This window comes from Heliconius melpomene, chromosome 6 (genome assembly GCF_056956725.1).
Source record: "Heliconius melpomene rosina isolate 202511_hmr_F chromosome 6, ASM5695672v1, whole genome shotgun sequence".
NCBI classification, from domain to species: Eukaryota; Metazoa; Arthropoda; class Insecta; order Lepidoptera; family Nymphalidae; genus Heliconius; species Heliconius melpomene.
In genome coordinates this window covers 12077062-12096094 of record NC_140394.1, presented here as the reverse complement: position 1 = coordinate 12096094, position 19033 = coordinate 12077062, and the positions used below count along the sequence as shown (strand labels likewise).

The following is a 19033-nucleotide window of genomic DNA, read 5'->3' as shown; positions in this document are numbered from 1 at the left end:
GATGGAACTCACAATGAACATATTTACTGTTAGCAGCCTAATTAATCACACATCCACTGTGCCACAATGTCTCATAGTTAATAATAAGTAATAACATTAAAAATTAGTCAAAACTAAATATGGATGCATATTAAATTACTGCATTGTCATATTAAATAACAAAAAAAAACTTGGTATTACATATAATTGTAACCTGAATAGAACACAAGTAATCGTTAATTTTTTAATTAAAAGAATTTTTTTTATTCTTTTACGAAATGTTATTGTCATTAAAAATTAATGCACTTATATTTTCAAATTTGTGTGCTGCCTACCCGAAATTTATTTGATATCGCCATTTTTGTATTAAAATGCTACAAAAATAAAAAATATTTTTTACAACTTTCTTAAAACCAATATTATCAAAATTGATTAGCAATTACATGAAATAAAATAATATGCATGCATATGCATATATAAATAACGTAAGCATAGATAATATTTTAAAAAGGACATTGCGATAATATTAAAAATATAAGTAGTAACTTACGATTCAGTACTATCTTTCAATGAAGCAAAATACTTGTTCAGTAACATGATTTTTATATCCAAACTATTAGTTTAACCTACTGATATAAGAATTTTAAAAAACTGAAACGGAATTTTAAATAACAAAAATTCTATAACAAAACATCTCGAAAATGACTATAACACTTCAAGTAGCTCTTTCTAAGTTTTAAAAACAGACTTACAACTTAAATTACAATACAAACTTTATAACAAAAAGCGCTTGATGCATTTGCAGCGTATATAATGCATTATACCTTTTTGTATAAAAAAATTAAACAGCGCTTCAAGCGCTCAAATTAGTAAATTTAAAAATAAAGCGCTACAAGCATATACAGCGTTGTATTTTGTTAGACTGTTAAATTTGTAACATAAACAGTAAAGCGCTTAAGCTATTAGTAAGAGCAATATTCCCAATATATGGTTGGATGAAATAAAAGAGATAAAGATATGATGATAAGTTGTTTCTTAATTTTGATTGGTTAATATCATAAAATAGAAATAGCGTCATCGTTCAGTTAAGTAGCGTCTGACTATTAAATTAAAGCCATGCTTATGGATTAAATTTCACCCGGCGTTCATCGCTACTGGTTAAACATCGCCGTATATACCTATTTTTCTACATAACTTAGAGACTTGCCGCTTTGGACGTGCTCTTCGAAACAATGGGCATGTAAAGTAAGAATGGATAAAAATTCACGGTAGCGATCGTTTATGTAATGACTTTTTTAAATTAATTTTTGATCTTCATTTACTATTTTTTTTATTATAAAAGTTTTATGTTTTTTGGTAATTTGCAGCAGTATAATGTCTTATTATATTATCTAATCTCATAATTATTAATCTTTTTATGTCTCTTTATTACATTTGTTAAAGATATAAATTAATTATACTAAATATTATGTTTTATTAGGAATTTTACTATTTATTTATTTATTATGGTTTAAGTAAACAGAACATAATAATAAAAACATTTAATATCCAGATGCTTAACATAAGCATCCTATAAATAATGTGGTATTATTTTTACCCAGTAGCGACCATTTGTTATAAATGTACCGAGCGACGAACCTCGAGTTAAACGGTAAAATGTGAATCTAAACTACTTCTACTTAAATTTTTGGCATGGAATAAAAGAAACTTGAATTTTTAATAGAATTAAAGTAATTTATGTTTTCTCCGTCTTGAATAAGCAAAAACAATCAATTGATAGAAAGAAAAGACCATTTATTATCATTATTCTCGTCTCGATCTCACTACAATTCCGCTAACTAAAATTAGATTAAATGCTCACATCGGAAACCACAATCTGTGAAATTTAGTTTTTTAAAAATTAAAAAATAAATAAATGAAATAACTAATTGTTGAAAAAGATTTTTTAAAGTCAGTTCACAAACGACGGAGAAACCGAGGGACATACATACAAAAATATAATTGTCTAAGTACTCATATTTGAAAGTCAGTTAAGAATCGATAAGTATAATTTTTCTGTCTGTACTTCTGTACCGCATAAATAAAAATAGAAGAAAAAACTAGGTATGTGACATACGTTCCTTTTAAAATATTCAGAGGGCAAAATCGATTTCCCTTCCGGTACGGACAAGCCGTGGCCGCCATGAAGTTACATTTTGTGAACTTATGTGCATTATTTTATCGGGAATAAACAATGTAACTTGTTGTACTGAGTATAATTATGTTTTTCGTTAGGTTTTAGATAGAAGATACGGTCATACGCTCTTAAGAATTATGTAGTGGCTTGGAATGCAATAAATGTATGATCAGTGGTTTAATCCGTTTTCGGGGAAATGATCTTTGAGTTATGTTATGTTTGAGTTTCATTACTTATATTTCGCCACTCAACCACTTCCAGGAATTGCCTCATTACCAAAGCGAAGACATAAATATATGAAATATTTCATTTTCTCGAGTTGGAATCGAACCTACAACATGTCCTGCTATTTACAAAGTATGTATAGGTGCAGTAATTTTACCTGTCGCAAAATATCGAAGATATTACCCACGAACGTATACGAACGTCACAATATTATTTTTTACTTTCATAATAAAGCAGAGGATAAGTCACGAAACAGGAGGAAATTAAGAGAAGCGAGGATTTTCATTTCAAAAAACGATATTAAGTTCGGTGGAAGGTTGGGGAACGGAAGTATCTTTATGGTAACGGAGTGTCATAAGGCTCTGTTCCCAGGCTCCCTCCACCTGCTATGTGCTATATTCAATATACAAGTATACACTTTAACAACTTACCGATTATTCCATCCTCTACTGCTGTTGCTCTCGCTCCTGTCCCTCCGACTTATTGGACGACTGCTGTGAATTTGACTTTGTTGACTATCTTGATTTTTACTCTGCGATCAAGAAATTTTTATTTTATATTCTTTAAATATATGAAATAATAAAAATTGTTGGATATAGTAAGATTTTGTGTGCTGCACTGAGACACTTACGCCCAATGTTAATAATCAATGCTAATCCATAAATTGCAACCATAGATTGAAATAGACAGAGATGAAGACGGCATGCAGGTTAGTGATTGGATAGACATGTCGGACAATACAAGATTGACGTTAACTGGAGATAGGAGATACATTATTAACATTGGGCGTTAAAACATAAATGAATTGAGATTAAATATGCTTAAAAAATGTAAGAAATAATTCTGAATTATCAGAATATTATTAAACTGTAACCCAGGGAGTGATTGTGGTTATAACAAGGTAAGGTAGGGTACGTAGCGGATAAACATTCTTCTCTTTCCGCCTAATTTTCTAAGCACTTCGTGAAGAGTGTCGGAACTCATGATAATATAAAAAAAAAATACAGTGTCAAGCTTTACCTAAAACCGAGCAAGTACCAGTGTACTTGCAAATAAAAAGCATAGCGAAATGATCGAAAATGTCAACAGTTGCGTTTCGCAATTATATTATAATATTTCGAAATATAATATAACGAACACTTTTACCTCTTAGTGTCCAAGCTTTCTTTTGTTATAATTAGTATAATTATGTTAAAGGTTATAAAAGGCAAATGAACAGGCTAAACCCATTTGCATTTGCAAAACTGATAAAGAAGAATAATTGGTATTCCCTTGAACTTTTAACTTATAGGCATTAGTAGCTTCGGTAGTAAGGAGAGTTAACCCACATAATAAAATTTTTGAGTCAATGTAGGAACGAATCATTTTCATTTCCTTACCTTGAGTTCGGCACTCAACACACATGTCTCGAAAATCGGGCGAAGCGAGAGGAACAGAGTGTCTAAACACTAGGTTTTATCTGCCTACCCTACTGGCGTGTTACAAAGTGAAATTAAAAAAGCGTTCACCAAAAAATATATAATTTCAACCAAACATCGAACTAAACAAACTTTTAATAAAATTTTAAATTAAATTTTATTAAAATTTGATGTGGGGTTAAGAAATTTGTAGAGACAAATTATATATTTCTTGATGAATAGATTGAGACAAAATCATTTAATATATGGGTTTGTTGTCTTTGCCTCCTACCGACGATTTATGTAAGTTACTCATTTATATATAAACAGCGTGTTGTTGACCAACATCATTAGCCGTACAGTGTTCAATTCCGCTATTGTGACAATAATGTCACGTATACTCTTGATTCTCGTGCCCTTCGGGCTAGTCTTATTTTCTGTGGGTCATTCATTCGAAGATTTTCCACACCCCGACCACGGCTTTTACCACCACGGTGACCATGGGTTTGACCACGACTTCGACCACGGCTTCGATCACGACTTCGACCACGCTTTCGACCACGACTTCGACCACGATTTCGAACACGGCTTCCATCACGGCCATGACAGCCACGAGTGTGGCGGCCATAAACCTCAATCTATAAGCAACACTATTAACAGAATCAAGAGAAAATACTCCACCGCTAAGTCATCCCTTCACAAATTCTGCAAGCAGAATACTCAAATTACTCCAAAAATATTATATGGGACAGACGCCTTTATTATAAAGTATCCGCTTCCAAATTTAAAGAACTTAAATATAACGATTAAAGCTGTCAACGGACTCGTTGTAACGGAAGTTAAAGAGCAAGGTGACTTCAAAGGGCTTCAAGATGTTAGAATTTTGCCAGAAATGCTTGATTTGCAAAAAGGTTTTTGGTCGATTGAACAGTCCAATTTGAAGATCTTGTTGCCGTACAAAGTCAGTTTAGCGGCAGAGTTTAACACAGTGTGCGAGTCCGGTGATAGTGAAGTTACTATTCCTGGGAATTTACCACCACTGTTCACGTTGAGATTTAATATACCTAAGTAAACAATGATTCAATGATGATGATGAAGAACTCCTTAGAAGAATATCCACATTACTTTTTAATTCAATAAAACGTCCTTTAAATCACAACGAGAAAGAGCAAGCACTACGTGGGTGCTGGAGGATGTCATCAGCGCGACCAACGGACGCAGCGGCACACGAGACTAGGCTTGCGGCCGTAAACTTTCTTATATGATATAATATAAAAAAATATTTAAAATATAACTCACCATATGAGCGATACTAATAATTAATTGCAATGGGTCAGTCCTATTTAATTTCATCATGGCTAGCTTCGCTTCACTAAAAAAATATAAATGTCAAATTATTACATAGTATTTTTATTGTGTCAAACTGTATCATGCACATAGCAGAGTAGGTTGAAGAAATTTAGTATTGAGACAGTCAGTTCCCTACTCAACGCCGAACGGCACTTATAGCCGCGATTTGTCTTGTTACCAGAACAAAGATACAAAAATTTTAAATAATTCATTCCCCCGATTTCGTCGGCTTAACAGTGACACGCTGTGAATGATATTCTATTAATTGACATTAATAAAAAAAGCTATTGTAGTGCAGTAGCGGCTGACTGCAAATACGATAGTTGTGGGTTCAATCTCCACTCAGGGGAAATAATTATTTCTTTATTTCCGTTCTGATCAACAAGCAATGCTTCAAATGTAGGCGGATAAGAAAGGAGTGTTTTAACACTAGTATCTGTCCTGTCCTGCCCACCCTGTTATACGCAGGATACAGTGTGAAAACAAAGTTGTTATAGCACAGACTAAAAATTATCTAATGCCAAAATTTCTGCCTGGTTATAACAATGCATATTATTTCTATACATAGATTATGAATTAAATAAATTAAATTTTTTTTAGGCTTACCCTATATCTTGATTTTTTTTGACTAGAAATGGGTAAATTGATTTAAACACAGTTTTTATTATTATACTTTGGTAAGCTTCTCTTAACATTTAGTGTTTGTTTTATTAAATTGGGTTCATAAATTATAAAGTGATAAAAAAAATCTCACCCCGGACTATCAAAAGATGCGATAGCGTATCTTTTCTTAGGGTCCCTGCTCAGATACACCTTTACTTTGGTTGCATATTTCTCAAAAACTGCTCTCAAGCCATCCTCGTTCAATGCCTTGCTTATGTTCGTTACGTATAGCTTACAATGATCAAGCTGTACGTCGCCGCTAAAAGGCAAAAATATATTAAGAATTTTTGTTATCTTAAGAATTGCCAGAATGCCAGAATTTGAAAATATAAAGAGATCGCAAAGTTATCTTAGAAAAAATATCATTAGATATGTTTTGACTTGTTACCATAGCATAATATGTAATAAATTTCCCTCACTTAAGTATACAGATTAAAACCAATAATAACGGAATTAACCCCACAACAACTAGTCAGATATTTCATTTAATTAATTTAACAAATCTTATTAGGTCCGTTTATTTTAATAGATGTTAAACAAAAGAAATGAGCGGCTAGCAATAATTTTTCATTTTGCTAAGTTTACTAAATTAGAAGGCGATGGTCGTAGGTTCAATTCCCATCGGAGCAAGCGATTATATTTAAGTAAAAAATGGAAGTGTCACTCTCCGCCGAATTCTGGAGGAGCATTACGTTTTGAGTGGCGCAACTCAACGCCGCACCATTATCTAGTATTCATATAATATTGAATAAAATCTACAATTACCTGTGCCGATGCATCCTGTATCTTATTTTAATGGAGTGGCAAAAGGGAAAAATCAATAATTGTTATTTTACATTTGACACAGAAAAATACTTTTTTAGAAAATATAAAATTGTTTAATTTGTTAAAATCTCCTCAGAGATGCTAACAACATAAATAAGTTGTAACAAATGTATAATATTCCAAAAGACATGGGTTCTAATTCGGTTTCCATGTAATGCAATACACATATCTGTCATATTTGAATTCTCAAAGGTTTTAATGCTAGAAGGTACTTACTTGATTTATTATGAATTGAAAAGTTCAAGTTACTCAGTTGGAATTATTTGGAGCTAATCTCTCTCTCTTAGTTATTGTGAATATTTAACAATCGTAATCATCAAATATAATAAAAATACTTACTTTTCCTCACATTCAGGATATTGAGGATCATAGTTCCTGTCATTATAGTCTTCTTGCATTGGGTCCCAATCATGAGATTTGCTGTAGCGACCCCGCGATGTCATATCTAAGAATAGACAAAAATATTTAGCAGAGGAAACCTAGTGTTAGAGCACTCCATTGTAATGAGCGACAGAATTCTACTCTGCATTAATCTTCATAAAATTTTAATTAATTCAACATGAAAAAAAATGTTCTCTGAAGTGGGAATCAAGCAAAAAACCTCACATTTACAGTCATATATTGTGCTACTGCATCACATCAGCCTTAGATGTTTGAAATACCATACATAATGCTAATATTTTCATTTTATTTGGTAGATTAGGAAGAAAAATGTGTCAAAACACAAAAAAGTTCATTCATACAAATTATTCTGTATAGTTAAACACGCTGAAATCTTTTTTCAAATTATAGAGATTTTGCTGTTAACGCATCATTCACCTCCACTGTAAGAATTTTTCTCTAATTTAAGAAAACACCTTAGGCACCTATGCCTATGTCCCATATTTCTATTACATTTAGGTTTCATATTTATAAAAATATTATTATACTGTTATAATATTATTCTCTTTTGTAGTAATATTGATCTATCTTCAGTAATCATAAAAGAAGAAACAACTTGGCAATCCATGGATCCATCATACGGATTCCCAATTGTGTTGCAGAGTGTGAGGCTCAGAGCAGTGGTTGCTATATATAAAGTTCAAACTATGATATTCCAGTGACTTTTTACCCAAATAATGCATTTATTATGTATCTTTTTTGTATTCCTAATGTGATATTGTGTTTATTTTTGTAAGTAAAGGTATAAATCAATAAATAAATTGTTTTATATAGGTTGGTTAGCTTAATATATGGAGAACTCTTATAGTTTATGTTATTTTTATACAATATTTATATGTTGTCATGAAATTGTGTGTAGACTTTATTACAAACTTCACTGTGATAGTTAAATTGTTTTTCATTCTTGTAAAAATTTCATATTGCCTTTAGTTTATAAAAATGTCTAAGAGCAGAATAAAAATATATTTTAATACTTTCAAATGTCCTTGTTAGTACAAAACAAATTCAAACAAACCTTTTTATATTCTGTATAAAATCGGACTTAACTTGTATATATTAATTTGTTTGACAACAAATAATAAATGATTAAAACATAATGAATATACTACTATAAAAGGTCTTTACATTGAGCATACTTTCATCAAAAATTTTAAATTTTCAAAAACGTTACTAACACGTGAGCAACTAACTTTTAATACAATGGAAATACATTTTAATTTTTATCTCACGTTTTCGTTATCAATATACATAAGTAAAATACTTACTTTATATATAATTATTGCTTTAAACGAGCAATTGTCGCATGAAAGTAAAAAATTCAAAATATTAAGAAATATTTGAGCACCGAACAATACTGACCGACAAAAATAATACAACAAATACAGACTATATATTGAAAATAGAAATAGAATTACATATAGTTGTGATATCGAGTTATTAGAATCGTTTGAACATTGATGAAATGGAAGCTTGTTATCCTCATTAAGTTTTTTAAACATTTCAATCTGAGTCTAATTTCAAATAGAAATTGATTTTATTTGTATTCATAAAAACCTATTGAATTTTTTAAGAGATTCTATATGACATGTATGTATATTTTAAAGAAAAACAAGTGACGAATAATTATTATATGCACACAAGTAATAATAAGCATAATTTTCGCAATAATGAGAAATTATTGTTTTAATTGACTATAATAAAAATAATGTTTCATTTTTTCAGTAATGTACCTGTAATAAATAATAATATTCTGTTTATAGTCAAATCATAAATCTCTAATTATAAATCTCTTTAATTTTCAATGCAAATATCCAACCTATACTATACAAAAGATACTTATAGGCAAAATGTATGCAAATATGCAGTATTAATTACTGTTGATGTGATTAAAAATATTGATAATTCTTTTAATAACATACAATTAACAATCGAATAGCTGTTATTGATACGTACATATTAACTAAAAATATTTTTTTAATCTACCACCATCTGACACTTGACAATTATGCAATTGACGTATGACAAATGACAGCCAAATATATAACCTATCCCATACTCTATTTTATAACTAACTCTAATAAAATAAGTTTTTGTTGTAAAAGTTAAATTTAAATACATGTTTAAATATGAAGAATGGATGATATCGTGAGACAAGTACCTTCTTATCAATTGGATCAAGAAATTTTAGACGGTAAGCGTTTCTTATATGTGTTTAGACGTGATATATGAGCATACTTAATTCTAAGAATCAACAAGTGAGCTGAGTAAATGACGCAAATTTTCTTATGTTTTAATTCTGGTTTAAGCTTATTGTGATTATGGAAATTATAATACTTTTTTATAACGTGTTTTTCTATTTTTATTATAAGTCAGTGGAAAATGCGTATTAAATATTGAATGGATATTTAATTATGCGTTATTTTGTTTTTATTCTCGAGCTTAATGTTATTTATGTTATTGTTATGTATATTTATGTAGAAGCGTTGTTAATCTCGTTAAATTATATTAAAAGAAATAAAGGTTTTAGTTAATTATGTATTTTTTTATAAGATTCCAATTAGAATTAAAGAGATTTGATTCACAGTATGCACAGTATTATATATAAAATTATCTACATTTAATTATTCAGTAATGTTAATATAAATTTCATCAGTACCACACTGTACTATATTTTTGCCTAACTTTTAAGCTAGTCTAAATAGATTATTAAAAATATAAAATAAAATTATATATTACATTTATTACAATTATTTTCAATACTTAAAAATAAACAAATTTATCAAATATTTCATTCTCCAAGTGGGCATCAAACCCACAACTGTTGCATTTACAGTCCCACAATTTTGCCCCTGCACCACAATGGTGGTAGTAAATTGCTGAATATTTTGTTCCCATTAGCGTTTACACAACGTCTTTTTTTGTTATTGCTTCTTCTGAGGCGTTAACTTTAGTGAAATTTCTTATTCTGAATAAAATTATTTAGCAATAAATTATAATTTTTAAAACATACAGCTCGAGGCATAAATATGACCGTTGAAGAAGTAGCAGGTTTGCCAACCTGTAAATATTCAGAGAGGGTCCAAGCTCTGAATTTGAGTGAAGATGATTTGGCCTTTTTAAGAGGATTGAGAAGAAGAATAAAGAATAGAGTAAGTTTTTATTTCTCTTTAAAAGTTTTGCTTTTTCTAGATTTTAAGACTTATTAGCCTTAAACTTAAATACAGTTTTTGTGACAAGTGTGTGACTGACAACTTTATGTGGATTTGATTCCCACTCAAAGAAATAAAATATTTAATATTTAAATTTTCCTTGCTCTGGTAACAAGTTAAAGCCCATTATTGAGTTCTGCCATTCCACACACAATGTTTCCAAAATTTCAAGTGGTTAACACTAGGTTAGGGCCAGGTGCCCTTTGCATACCCTGCTATGTGTGGAATACAAATACAAAGGATACAAAAGTTTTGAGGTTGTGTTTGCATTGCACAGCACAAGTGATGCAACCTTAAATGCGACGGTAGTGGCTTTGGTCCTACTCGCGAAAATGTAATGTTTCTTATTTTTATCTCCCCGCTCTGATACAAAGTAAGCGCGGCGTTAAGGTACGTCATTGCTATTGGAACTCGCAACTATTTCGTTTTTACACACTAAATTTTAAATGGATGTACAGTTTATAATTGTTATTTGACATAAAACGGAATGTTTGAAAAATCTTTGTGTGTGTTGACGTCATCGTGGTGTAGTTGAAAAGTGTCTGTCCACTTGTGATGGTTGCGAATTCTATCTAATTCAAATGTAAGTATATATTTAAAATATCATAGTTTAAAAGTAAAAATAATATATACACATATTTGCGTCTTGGCCCACGTGTTTTCAATTCGAATTCGAATTGGTATTTCCTGAGATTAATGCGTTCAACCAAACAAACTACAGATTCGTAATATTAGTATAGATATAGATTTTAAAGAAAAAAAGGCGGAAAAATCCACGAGATTTAACTTGTTATACTTAGCTGAGTTTTACATTCATTCCCACGGAGATTGAAAGTGCTACTTTATACACACGGTAATTTAATACAAGACTATTTTGCGGTTTCTCTTAGAATTTTTCTTATAGGTATGGATTTTATTATTTTATTTTAAATTTATACAGAGTGGAAGCGTCAGTGCTCCTTTTACGGGAACAGCATACAGGTAAAGTATATAAAACCCATACCTAAAGCAATTAATCAAGATACCTCAACAGTTTAGACGTAGGATTTTTTTTCATTTCACGATGATTATCCATACATGTATTTCGTGTGACGCAGTTATGCATAGATACCGTAAACACTTATATACACACACACTTATAAACACTTATATACTACAAAAATACTACTAAAGGTTAAACAACTTTGAACTTTATTGCTTTATCCTACGACTCGATTTCGGAATGACACGAAGCGGCGGTGTCTTTGCCTTTGATAGGCTTGTGTGCGTGCGACGTCCTTAATAAATGGCGTTTTATTTTACAACGATAATTTTATTATTTATTTTGTTTGAAAAACTTAAAAACTTTTTCATTTTTGGGAGGAAAAAAAATTGTATTAGGTGTTAAAACTGTGGTTTCATTTAAAGTGGTGCTGACAAAAACTCTGCATTTTATTTAAATAAAAGCAATTTCACTCTTTTTCCCATATATCGGGGTGAGCAGAGAGAACCTAGTGTTAGGTCACACTCTGCACCGTTTCAGTTTTCGAGATATTATGTATTTAGGTGGCGGAAGTTAACACCTCGCATACCAGAACGAGGAAATGAACAATGCCGTCCGCCCCATATGCCGCTTTTAAAGCGTCTGCGGTCTCACGGTCTGACTGTAAAAGTGATATGGGGTGTTGGATTCTCATTCGCGGGCGCGGCGTTTTGTTCCGAATCTGAATATCATCTAAAATTGACGTATAATGGGGACCTACGTGTAAAGACATTTCGGTCGGCTCTCCACCACTACATCAGATGCCCCGTGCCTACACAAAAAAGTGTTACTGTTGACTGCAAGTGCATGGGGCTGCATCGAGATGACTAACTGATGTAATATCTTCTATATATATAAAAGGACTTGTCCTCACTGACTGAGGTAAGACGCACGCACAGCCGTAACCGCTGATGATAGAAACGTGAAATTTGGACAGATGTTTACTTTCGTAACCTGGACATCCACTAAGAAGGGATTTTGAAAAATTTTAACCCTAAAGGGGTGAAATAGGGGTTGAAAGTTTGTATGGAAAAAAAATTAAATCAACACCGATTTTTATAAAATTTGAAATTTAGATTCTTAAAAGTATTTAATTGAACACGTGTTTCATCGTTTTCTAGAATTCTTCCCCCAGGAGTGCAAATAAGGAGTTGAAAGTTTGTATGGAAAAATTTTTAAATCACCATCGATTTTTATAAACTTCGAAATTTAGACTCTAAAAAATATTTCATTGAACACATGTTTCGGGGGTTATTAGAATTCACCCCTAAATACGCAAGCGAAGCTGCGCGTGTCCGCTAGTAGCCTATAATCTTCCTCGATAAATGGACTATTGGACACAAAAATATTTCTTTATTCGTACCAGTAGTTTCTTTTGATAAGCGTGTTCAACCAAACAAACTCTTCAACTTTATAAAATTAGTATAGAAATATAGATGTGTGTGATTAAACTCAAGCCATAAAAAATAACTAAAAACTAATAAAAAAAAACAATATCACAATAAATCTATCCCGATCGGTAATCGAACCCACGATCTTCGTTTTATAGTTCAAATAAATAATTGTATTAAAATATTGTTATACACGAGTTAAGTTAGTTGCAATGAGGGTTAAGTTACAAGTTTTCTTAAGACATGTTTGCGGCTATCTTGGAAATTTAATATTTGTATATTAGTACATACAACCGCACCTAGAGATGTTAATTATAATTAGTGTTTCTGTGTTTTTTAAGATCCAAGACAGTTTATCTGGTTTTTTTTTAAACTTTAAGCTGTATTTCGCACATGGTAGGGTAGACAGAGGGAACCAGGGAAAGTAGTATTAAAAAAAATACTCTACAGAGATGATAACAACTTAAAAATGTTAAAAGACATGAAACAAACTACCTATATATTTTTAACATTTTAAAATATTAATATAGTGATATTAGTATAGTCACTTCGCTTTATTAGATACATAAAGAAATAAAAAAAGTATTGGAGATTCTTCTACAATATTATTCCTATCATCTCAAGCGCGTCTATATACTCTTATAAATGTAAAAATATAATTTATTCGAAAACATGATGGTTGTGGGTTCAATTTCCACTGGGGAGTGGATTATTTTTATTTCCTTTATCTGGTAAAAACTGAGAGCGCGAAGTTGAGATCTGCAACTCAACTGGGCGATACGTGGAATGGACGTGGTCTTAATACTAGATAACGTAAAGTTAAAAAAGTTGTACAAATAGGTACTGTTTTAAAGTAGATTTTTCTTTTCTATATATAAATAAAAAAAATTTAAATTAGATTATTCAATTACTGCTAAGAATAATCATCTTTAGTAAAGCGCGGCGTTTACTTAACACACAGTGCCTCCAGAATTCGACGGAAAGTGGGGAACGGAGTGCCTTAACACTAGGTTCCCTCTGCCTAACCTACTGTGTACGGGATACAGCGTGAAGTTGAAGTTGACTTTATCTTTCCACAGCTAGCATCACAGAACAGTCGCAGACGCAGTATGGAGCACCTGAGGCGGTTAACACGCGAGCTGCGAGCAGTGAGGGCGTGCCGGGACGACGCGCTCAGTGAGAGACGAGCCTTACTGCAGAGTAGGGCGGAAGTGCGGAATAGATTTTATTTGTTGAGGAATTACGTTTTACAGGTACGTTTTGAGGGTAGATAGATATAATATGATGTTTAGATATTTAGTTAGATTTTTTATTTATTTAGTTTAGAGATCTTTTCGGGTTGCCATGTAGAAGTAAGTGAAAAGGATTGGCATAGGCATTGTAATCATTCTGTCGAATATAAATAAAATTTGCACATAGAATAGAATTTACTCCAATTATGAATAGGACGTATAGTCTATATCTTAATTCCGTCATTTTGACATAAAATTTTAAAATGTTATGGAAATTTTAAAAAAGTTTCAAGATTGTATTTCATTGAAAGTTTTCAGCTCTTTAGACCTTTCCTACTAAATTATATCGTTTTTGCAAAATGTATTATACTTATATATTATATACCGTCCTAATACAGCATTAATAAAGGCGTAGGTTTGAGTTTCGGAGATTTTTTTTTCATTTCCATGCCCTGGCAAGGACAATGCTGAGTTGACTTATAAACACGCAATATCAAAAAAATTGCCGATTAATGTAATTCCCCAATTTGGGATAATGCTTGGATCTAAAAATAGAATATCTCAAGTAGATTTTGAACCAACAACTATTATCGCAACACAAAAGTCAAACATAACTTTTTGACACTATAATTTAATAATCTGACCATAACCACTTCCAGACCCTAAAAGACAGATCCGACCCAACAGAAGTACCAGACATAGACCCAGACATACCACAAATCAATCTACAACCAAAAAATATAAAACTACCCTCAGATTTTAAAGAAAAAGAAAAAACGAAATTCGAATGTCGCATAGAGAAACTCGTACAGCAAAGCGTCGATCATATATTTAAAGATAAAAATGACAAAAATGAAACAAGAATATGTGCTAAAACAGTGTTTTTAGATACAATAAGATGTGATAAACGTGAATTAGAAATGGATGGGGTATTGAATCTTTGTATTAAAGAGAAGAAAAGGAGTCATGGAAGGAAACAGTTGGCGCCTAGGAGGATTGCTTGTTGTGATGATGGTACAGGTTAGTTCTTTAACAAATTCAAATTCAAAATATTGTTTATTCTTTTGACGTCAAAACACTTCTGAACCCTTACCCAATTAATTTGGTTTTTAAAAAAAGATCTTTTTACCCATTTAATTTGGTTAAAAAAAAAGATTGTTAAAAATGGACTTCCTGAATTCTTCATAGGCGTGCGCCTACTCAACTTTATGAGACACATAAAAACAATGTTCTACAAAAATATTTTCTTTTAAAAAACTTAACAAAGTTCATGATTTAGTGTGAGGTTGCAGCGGCTTGGTGATGGAATGACGGAACCCAACGGGCAGACGACGTTGACGGTTGTCGGAATGACGGTTTCATACATTTTCGATCTACTACTACTGTTTATATGATTATTTGCTGTATTTGTTATGAATTCATATTTTTGTTCATGATTCTTCATTTCAATTACTCAAGATTTTTTTTCTACCATTAAGAATTTTATTTCCCTTATTTAAGCCTTCTTATTATTCTGTTTATGACAATTATTTAGGTTTATATTTTACTAATCCTATTGAAAATTAAAAGTAATGTCATAAATATTCGTATAGTCCAAGCGGGCGAAGCCCCGCGGGTCTGCCAGTTCCATATATTTTTATTCTTCTTGTCAATTATAGGGCGGTCGACATAAAGTCTTGAAATTACGCTTTCTGAAATATTGCACATTGTGCACTAGAAGAAAATAAAAGTAAAATAACCCTTTCAAATATATTTATATAATTATTTCTTTAAATTTTCAGATGGCATCCTCGATTTGAAAATAAAAAAAGAGAATCAGTGACATTCGTCTATAATTTATGTGTTTATTAATTATTGTATTAGCCATTATGTTTAGACCAAAAACTGTTATGTTTAAACTAACTTGTATAGATAAAATATATTTTTAGTTATTCCTTTTTAATTATCTGTGGTTATTATGACTATGACAGATGTCAAGTTACTTTTTAATGGAAAGTTTTATTATTTAACTGGATGTGTCCCACATGTTGGTTGTAGATTCGATATACAGTATAAACTCGTAAATTATTATTATATTTAAGAAATATTTTTGTCTTTTCCAATGTTGCTTTTAACTAAGAAAGCTTTAGCTTGACGCAATATCTCGTACACAGCAGGGTAATATCAAATATTTCATTTCCTCAGGAGGGAATCGAACCCTCAACCTGTCGCGCTTACAGTCGCACTCTTGTCCCCCTGCACCACGACTAGCCTCATTTAATCATCTATTATAAAAACATATATATTTTATCTATGCAAGCTAACATATTATACACAATTATAATAAAAATTATATAAAAGCTTTTAATTATTAGAACAAACGCTAAGTGTGGGTTCGAATTAAAAATGTTCAAATATTATTTAAAAAATAAAACGGTCCATTCTATTCATATCTGTTGAAACTTATCGAATTTATTGTTTTGATATAAATGTATTGCTCCAAGCAAAATTTTAATGATTTTATTAATTTTTTCTGCGAAATTAAGAGAAATTAAAATAATTGATCCCCCTGAGTGGAAATCAACACATTGGTCGCGCTACGCAGTCGCAGGCTGAGTTGCTGCGCCACGAGGACCATTTTAATATTCTGTAATTGAAATAAATATTTGAATAATAGATTCCAATCCAAAATGATGTATGTTTTCGTACCTACATAATTATGAAAAGAAAAATATTTTATTTATAAGATAAAAGAAGTTGACTTTACGTTTGAATTATTAAAAATTTATTGGATATTCAAAGTTATATTACGAAATTAAAATTAAAAATGATAATTATATTGAAGACTCATCTTTAGAAAACGTATAAAAACTTAAACAATTCACGCCTCTTGGAAACCGTCCAAAGTCTAAGAGGTGCGGGTTCAAATCCCGTTACGTTCAATTTTCTATTCGTTTTGCTAAAAATATTTTTCTATCCTCAGTGTGAAACACTTTAAAACATATTAAAATATACACATAAATATTTATTTATAGTTGTAGTAATAGTCATTTGGTATAATTGATTTCTTTTGATAGTAAATATATTTTTTTGTATATAGTTTTCTATAATGAAATATTATTGTTTCAAATTGTTTATCGAAAATTGTATGCATGTTAATATTATAACCACTTTGATGCTGAATTTAGTCAACCCACATATTACAAGTTTCTTATTTACTATTTAAATCTGAAAGTTTATGTAGATGGATGCTTGTTCCATTTTTATGCAATAACTACTGAACGGATTTAGATGAAACTTTACAGTCATATGTGTAGCTTATACATACATCAAAATAACACAGGCTAAAATTAATGTAAAGATTTTGTACAATTTGGCTATAATATAACAATAAGTTTTAGCGGGAAGGCTGTGGGCTGGTCGGTCACTAGCGGGGCGGGTCGTCTATTATTAACGTGGAACGGTTAAACAACAAATATATGTTTTTTCTGTATAATTTATAAACTAAATATAATATATAAAGATTTTTGTTAGATTATTTTTTATGTTGAAAATATTTAGTTTTTTCCGTAGTTAGACATCTGACTGTAAACGCGATTGTTATGGGTTCGATTTCCATTCAGGGGAATGAATTACTTTCATTTCGTTGCTCTGGTAATAATGGAAATGAGTTCTATCACTCAATACGAAATATATCGAGAATCGGACGGCGCGTAAGAAACGGAGTGAAGATTAGGTACCCTCTGTCTACACTGCTATTTGCGGGACACAACGTGAAGTTTTAAAAAAGTTAAAAAACAATTTTAACCGTTCTAAGTCTGTTGTTCATTCTCTCGAAACTTGTAATATGTTGGTAGAATCTCTTTACCACCATTGCATTACATAATAATTTACAATCAAAAGTAATAAACTTGAATTAAATACTACAATACGATTCAAATTCGACAATATATTTTCATTTTCAATCTTATATATTATGTTTATGTGTCATTTACTATATTATACATATAGAATATTTATAAAAATGTTTTATATTTCCTTTTATTTTAAGACGAAAACCCGTATTTAAACAGATCTTTCACACTATGTTTAAAAAAAGCACCAAAATAAAATAAGTTTATATTATCTGTATTTTATTATGGTTAAATTTTAAAATAGGATTTATACAAAAATTTACAATTTAGAAAATAAGAATTTATGATGTGATGTTGAATTTTAATAAATAAATTAGTTACCTAATTTGTCTTTTTTTACAATATAGTAAACAATTTAAAGCGTCGTGTTATAAATTTAATTCACATCGAGAAAATAATTATGATTATAATTCAATTAGCTTTCATTTCCCTGCTCTGATAGGAAAAAGCGCAGCGTTGATTTCCTCCACATAACAATAACACGCGTAGGAATAGGGAGGGCCAGGTGGTGCCCTCCCCAGAATATACTTGTGCCCACCCCAGAAATTTTACTAACGAAAAATTACTCTGGAAATTAAAAGTAAAAACCTTTGAAGCCTTTATATCACAAACTTCGAGATACAACGCAGAGCTGTAACCTTCAAAAATTAATAGTGAAATAGAAGCTATATACAATAACCAAGAAAATAGGACATAAAATGTGACATTATTTAAATTAAAATTTAGCTTTTATTTCTCATATTAGTATTAGTCTTTTTATGTACTATCTAGCAAAATGCAATTCAAGATATAAAGAATTTTTCAATAGAGTCCAAATTTATTTCAACTAACTTTCATTCATAATTTCATAATAAATATTTAATTTAACCTAGTTTCGATTTATTAAAATTAGTATATAAAACTCAAAAAATTTCATTTTCCGCCGAATTCAGGAAACATTGCGTACTGAGTGGTGGAACTCAACGCCGGGCTTTTTCTCCACACCAAAGCGAAGATATGAAAATATAAATTTATATACATATTTTAATATTAGTGAGGATCCCACAACCAATCTTATAGTAGTTTACATGCACTCGTGCCCCTGCGCCACGACTGGCCACGATCTTAATAATAACATTTGATATTTTATTAATAACAAATATTATTACTAACATATATTTTATAGCATTTTTTTATAAATGACAAACTAACTTTAAATAAATATAATTATTTACTGTCGCCATCTGTGTCG

The 19033-nt window shown here is 30.7% G+C and overlaps 3 protein-coding genes across 10 annotated transcripts in view; 2 read left to right on the top strand and 1 right to left on the bottom strand.

Moving 5' to 3' along the window:
• The window catches only part of LOC146538541 (uncharacterized), a 35562-nt gene extending 27081 nt beyond the window's left edge, over positions 1-8481 (bottom strand). For 5 of the 8 annotated variants that reach the window (XM_085186168.1, XM_085186169.1, XM_085186171.1 and 2 more), the window contains exons 1-6: positions 8322-8480; positions 6955-7060; positions 6556-6576; positions 5882-6049; positions 5077-5149; positions 2812-2912 (exon numbers count right to left, since the gene is read on the bottom strand). In XM_085186168.1, the coding sequence (XP_085042294.1) occupies positions 2812-2912; positions 5077-5149; positions 5882-6049; positions 6556-6576; positions 6955-7058 (467 nt within the window). In that variant the 5' untranslated portion in view covers positions 7059-7060; positions 8322-8480. Of the gene's footprint in view, positions 1-529; positions 756-2811; positions 2913-5076; positions 5150-5881; positions 6050-6555; positions 6577-6954; positions 7061-8321 lie in introns of those variants that run through there. The other 3 variants (XM_085186165.1, XM_085186166.1, XM_085186167.1) reach the window with 3 other exon arrangements.
• On the top strand, positions 4126-5177 carry LOC146538542 (uncharacterized). The gene has a single exon (XM_085186175.1). The coding sequence runs from the start codon at positions 4166-4168 to the stop codon at positions 4847-4849; it is 684 nt and encodes a 227-aa protein (XP_085042301.1). The 5' UTR covers positions 4126-4165; the 3' UTR covers positions 4850-5177.
• Positions 8482-9081: 600 nt separating the features above from the next.
• On the top strand, positions 9082-18127 carry LOC146538540 (uncharacterized). Its single transcript, XM_085186253.1, has 5 exons — positions 9082-9247; positions 10069-10205; positions 13757-13930; positions 14569-14929; positions 15691-18127. Exons 1-5 carry the CDS (start codon positions 9190-9192, stop codon positions 15729-15731), a joined length of 771 nt encoding a protein of 256 aa, XP_085042379.1. The 5' UTR covers positions 9082-9189; the 3' UTR covers positions 15732-18127.
• Positions 18128-19033: the final 906 nt, after the last annotated feature.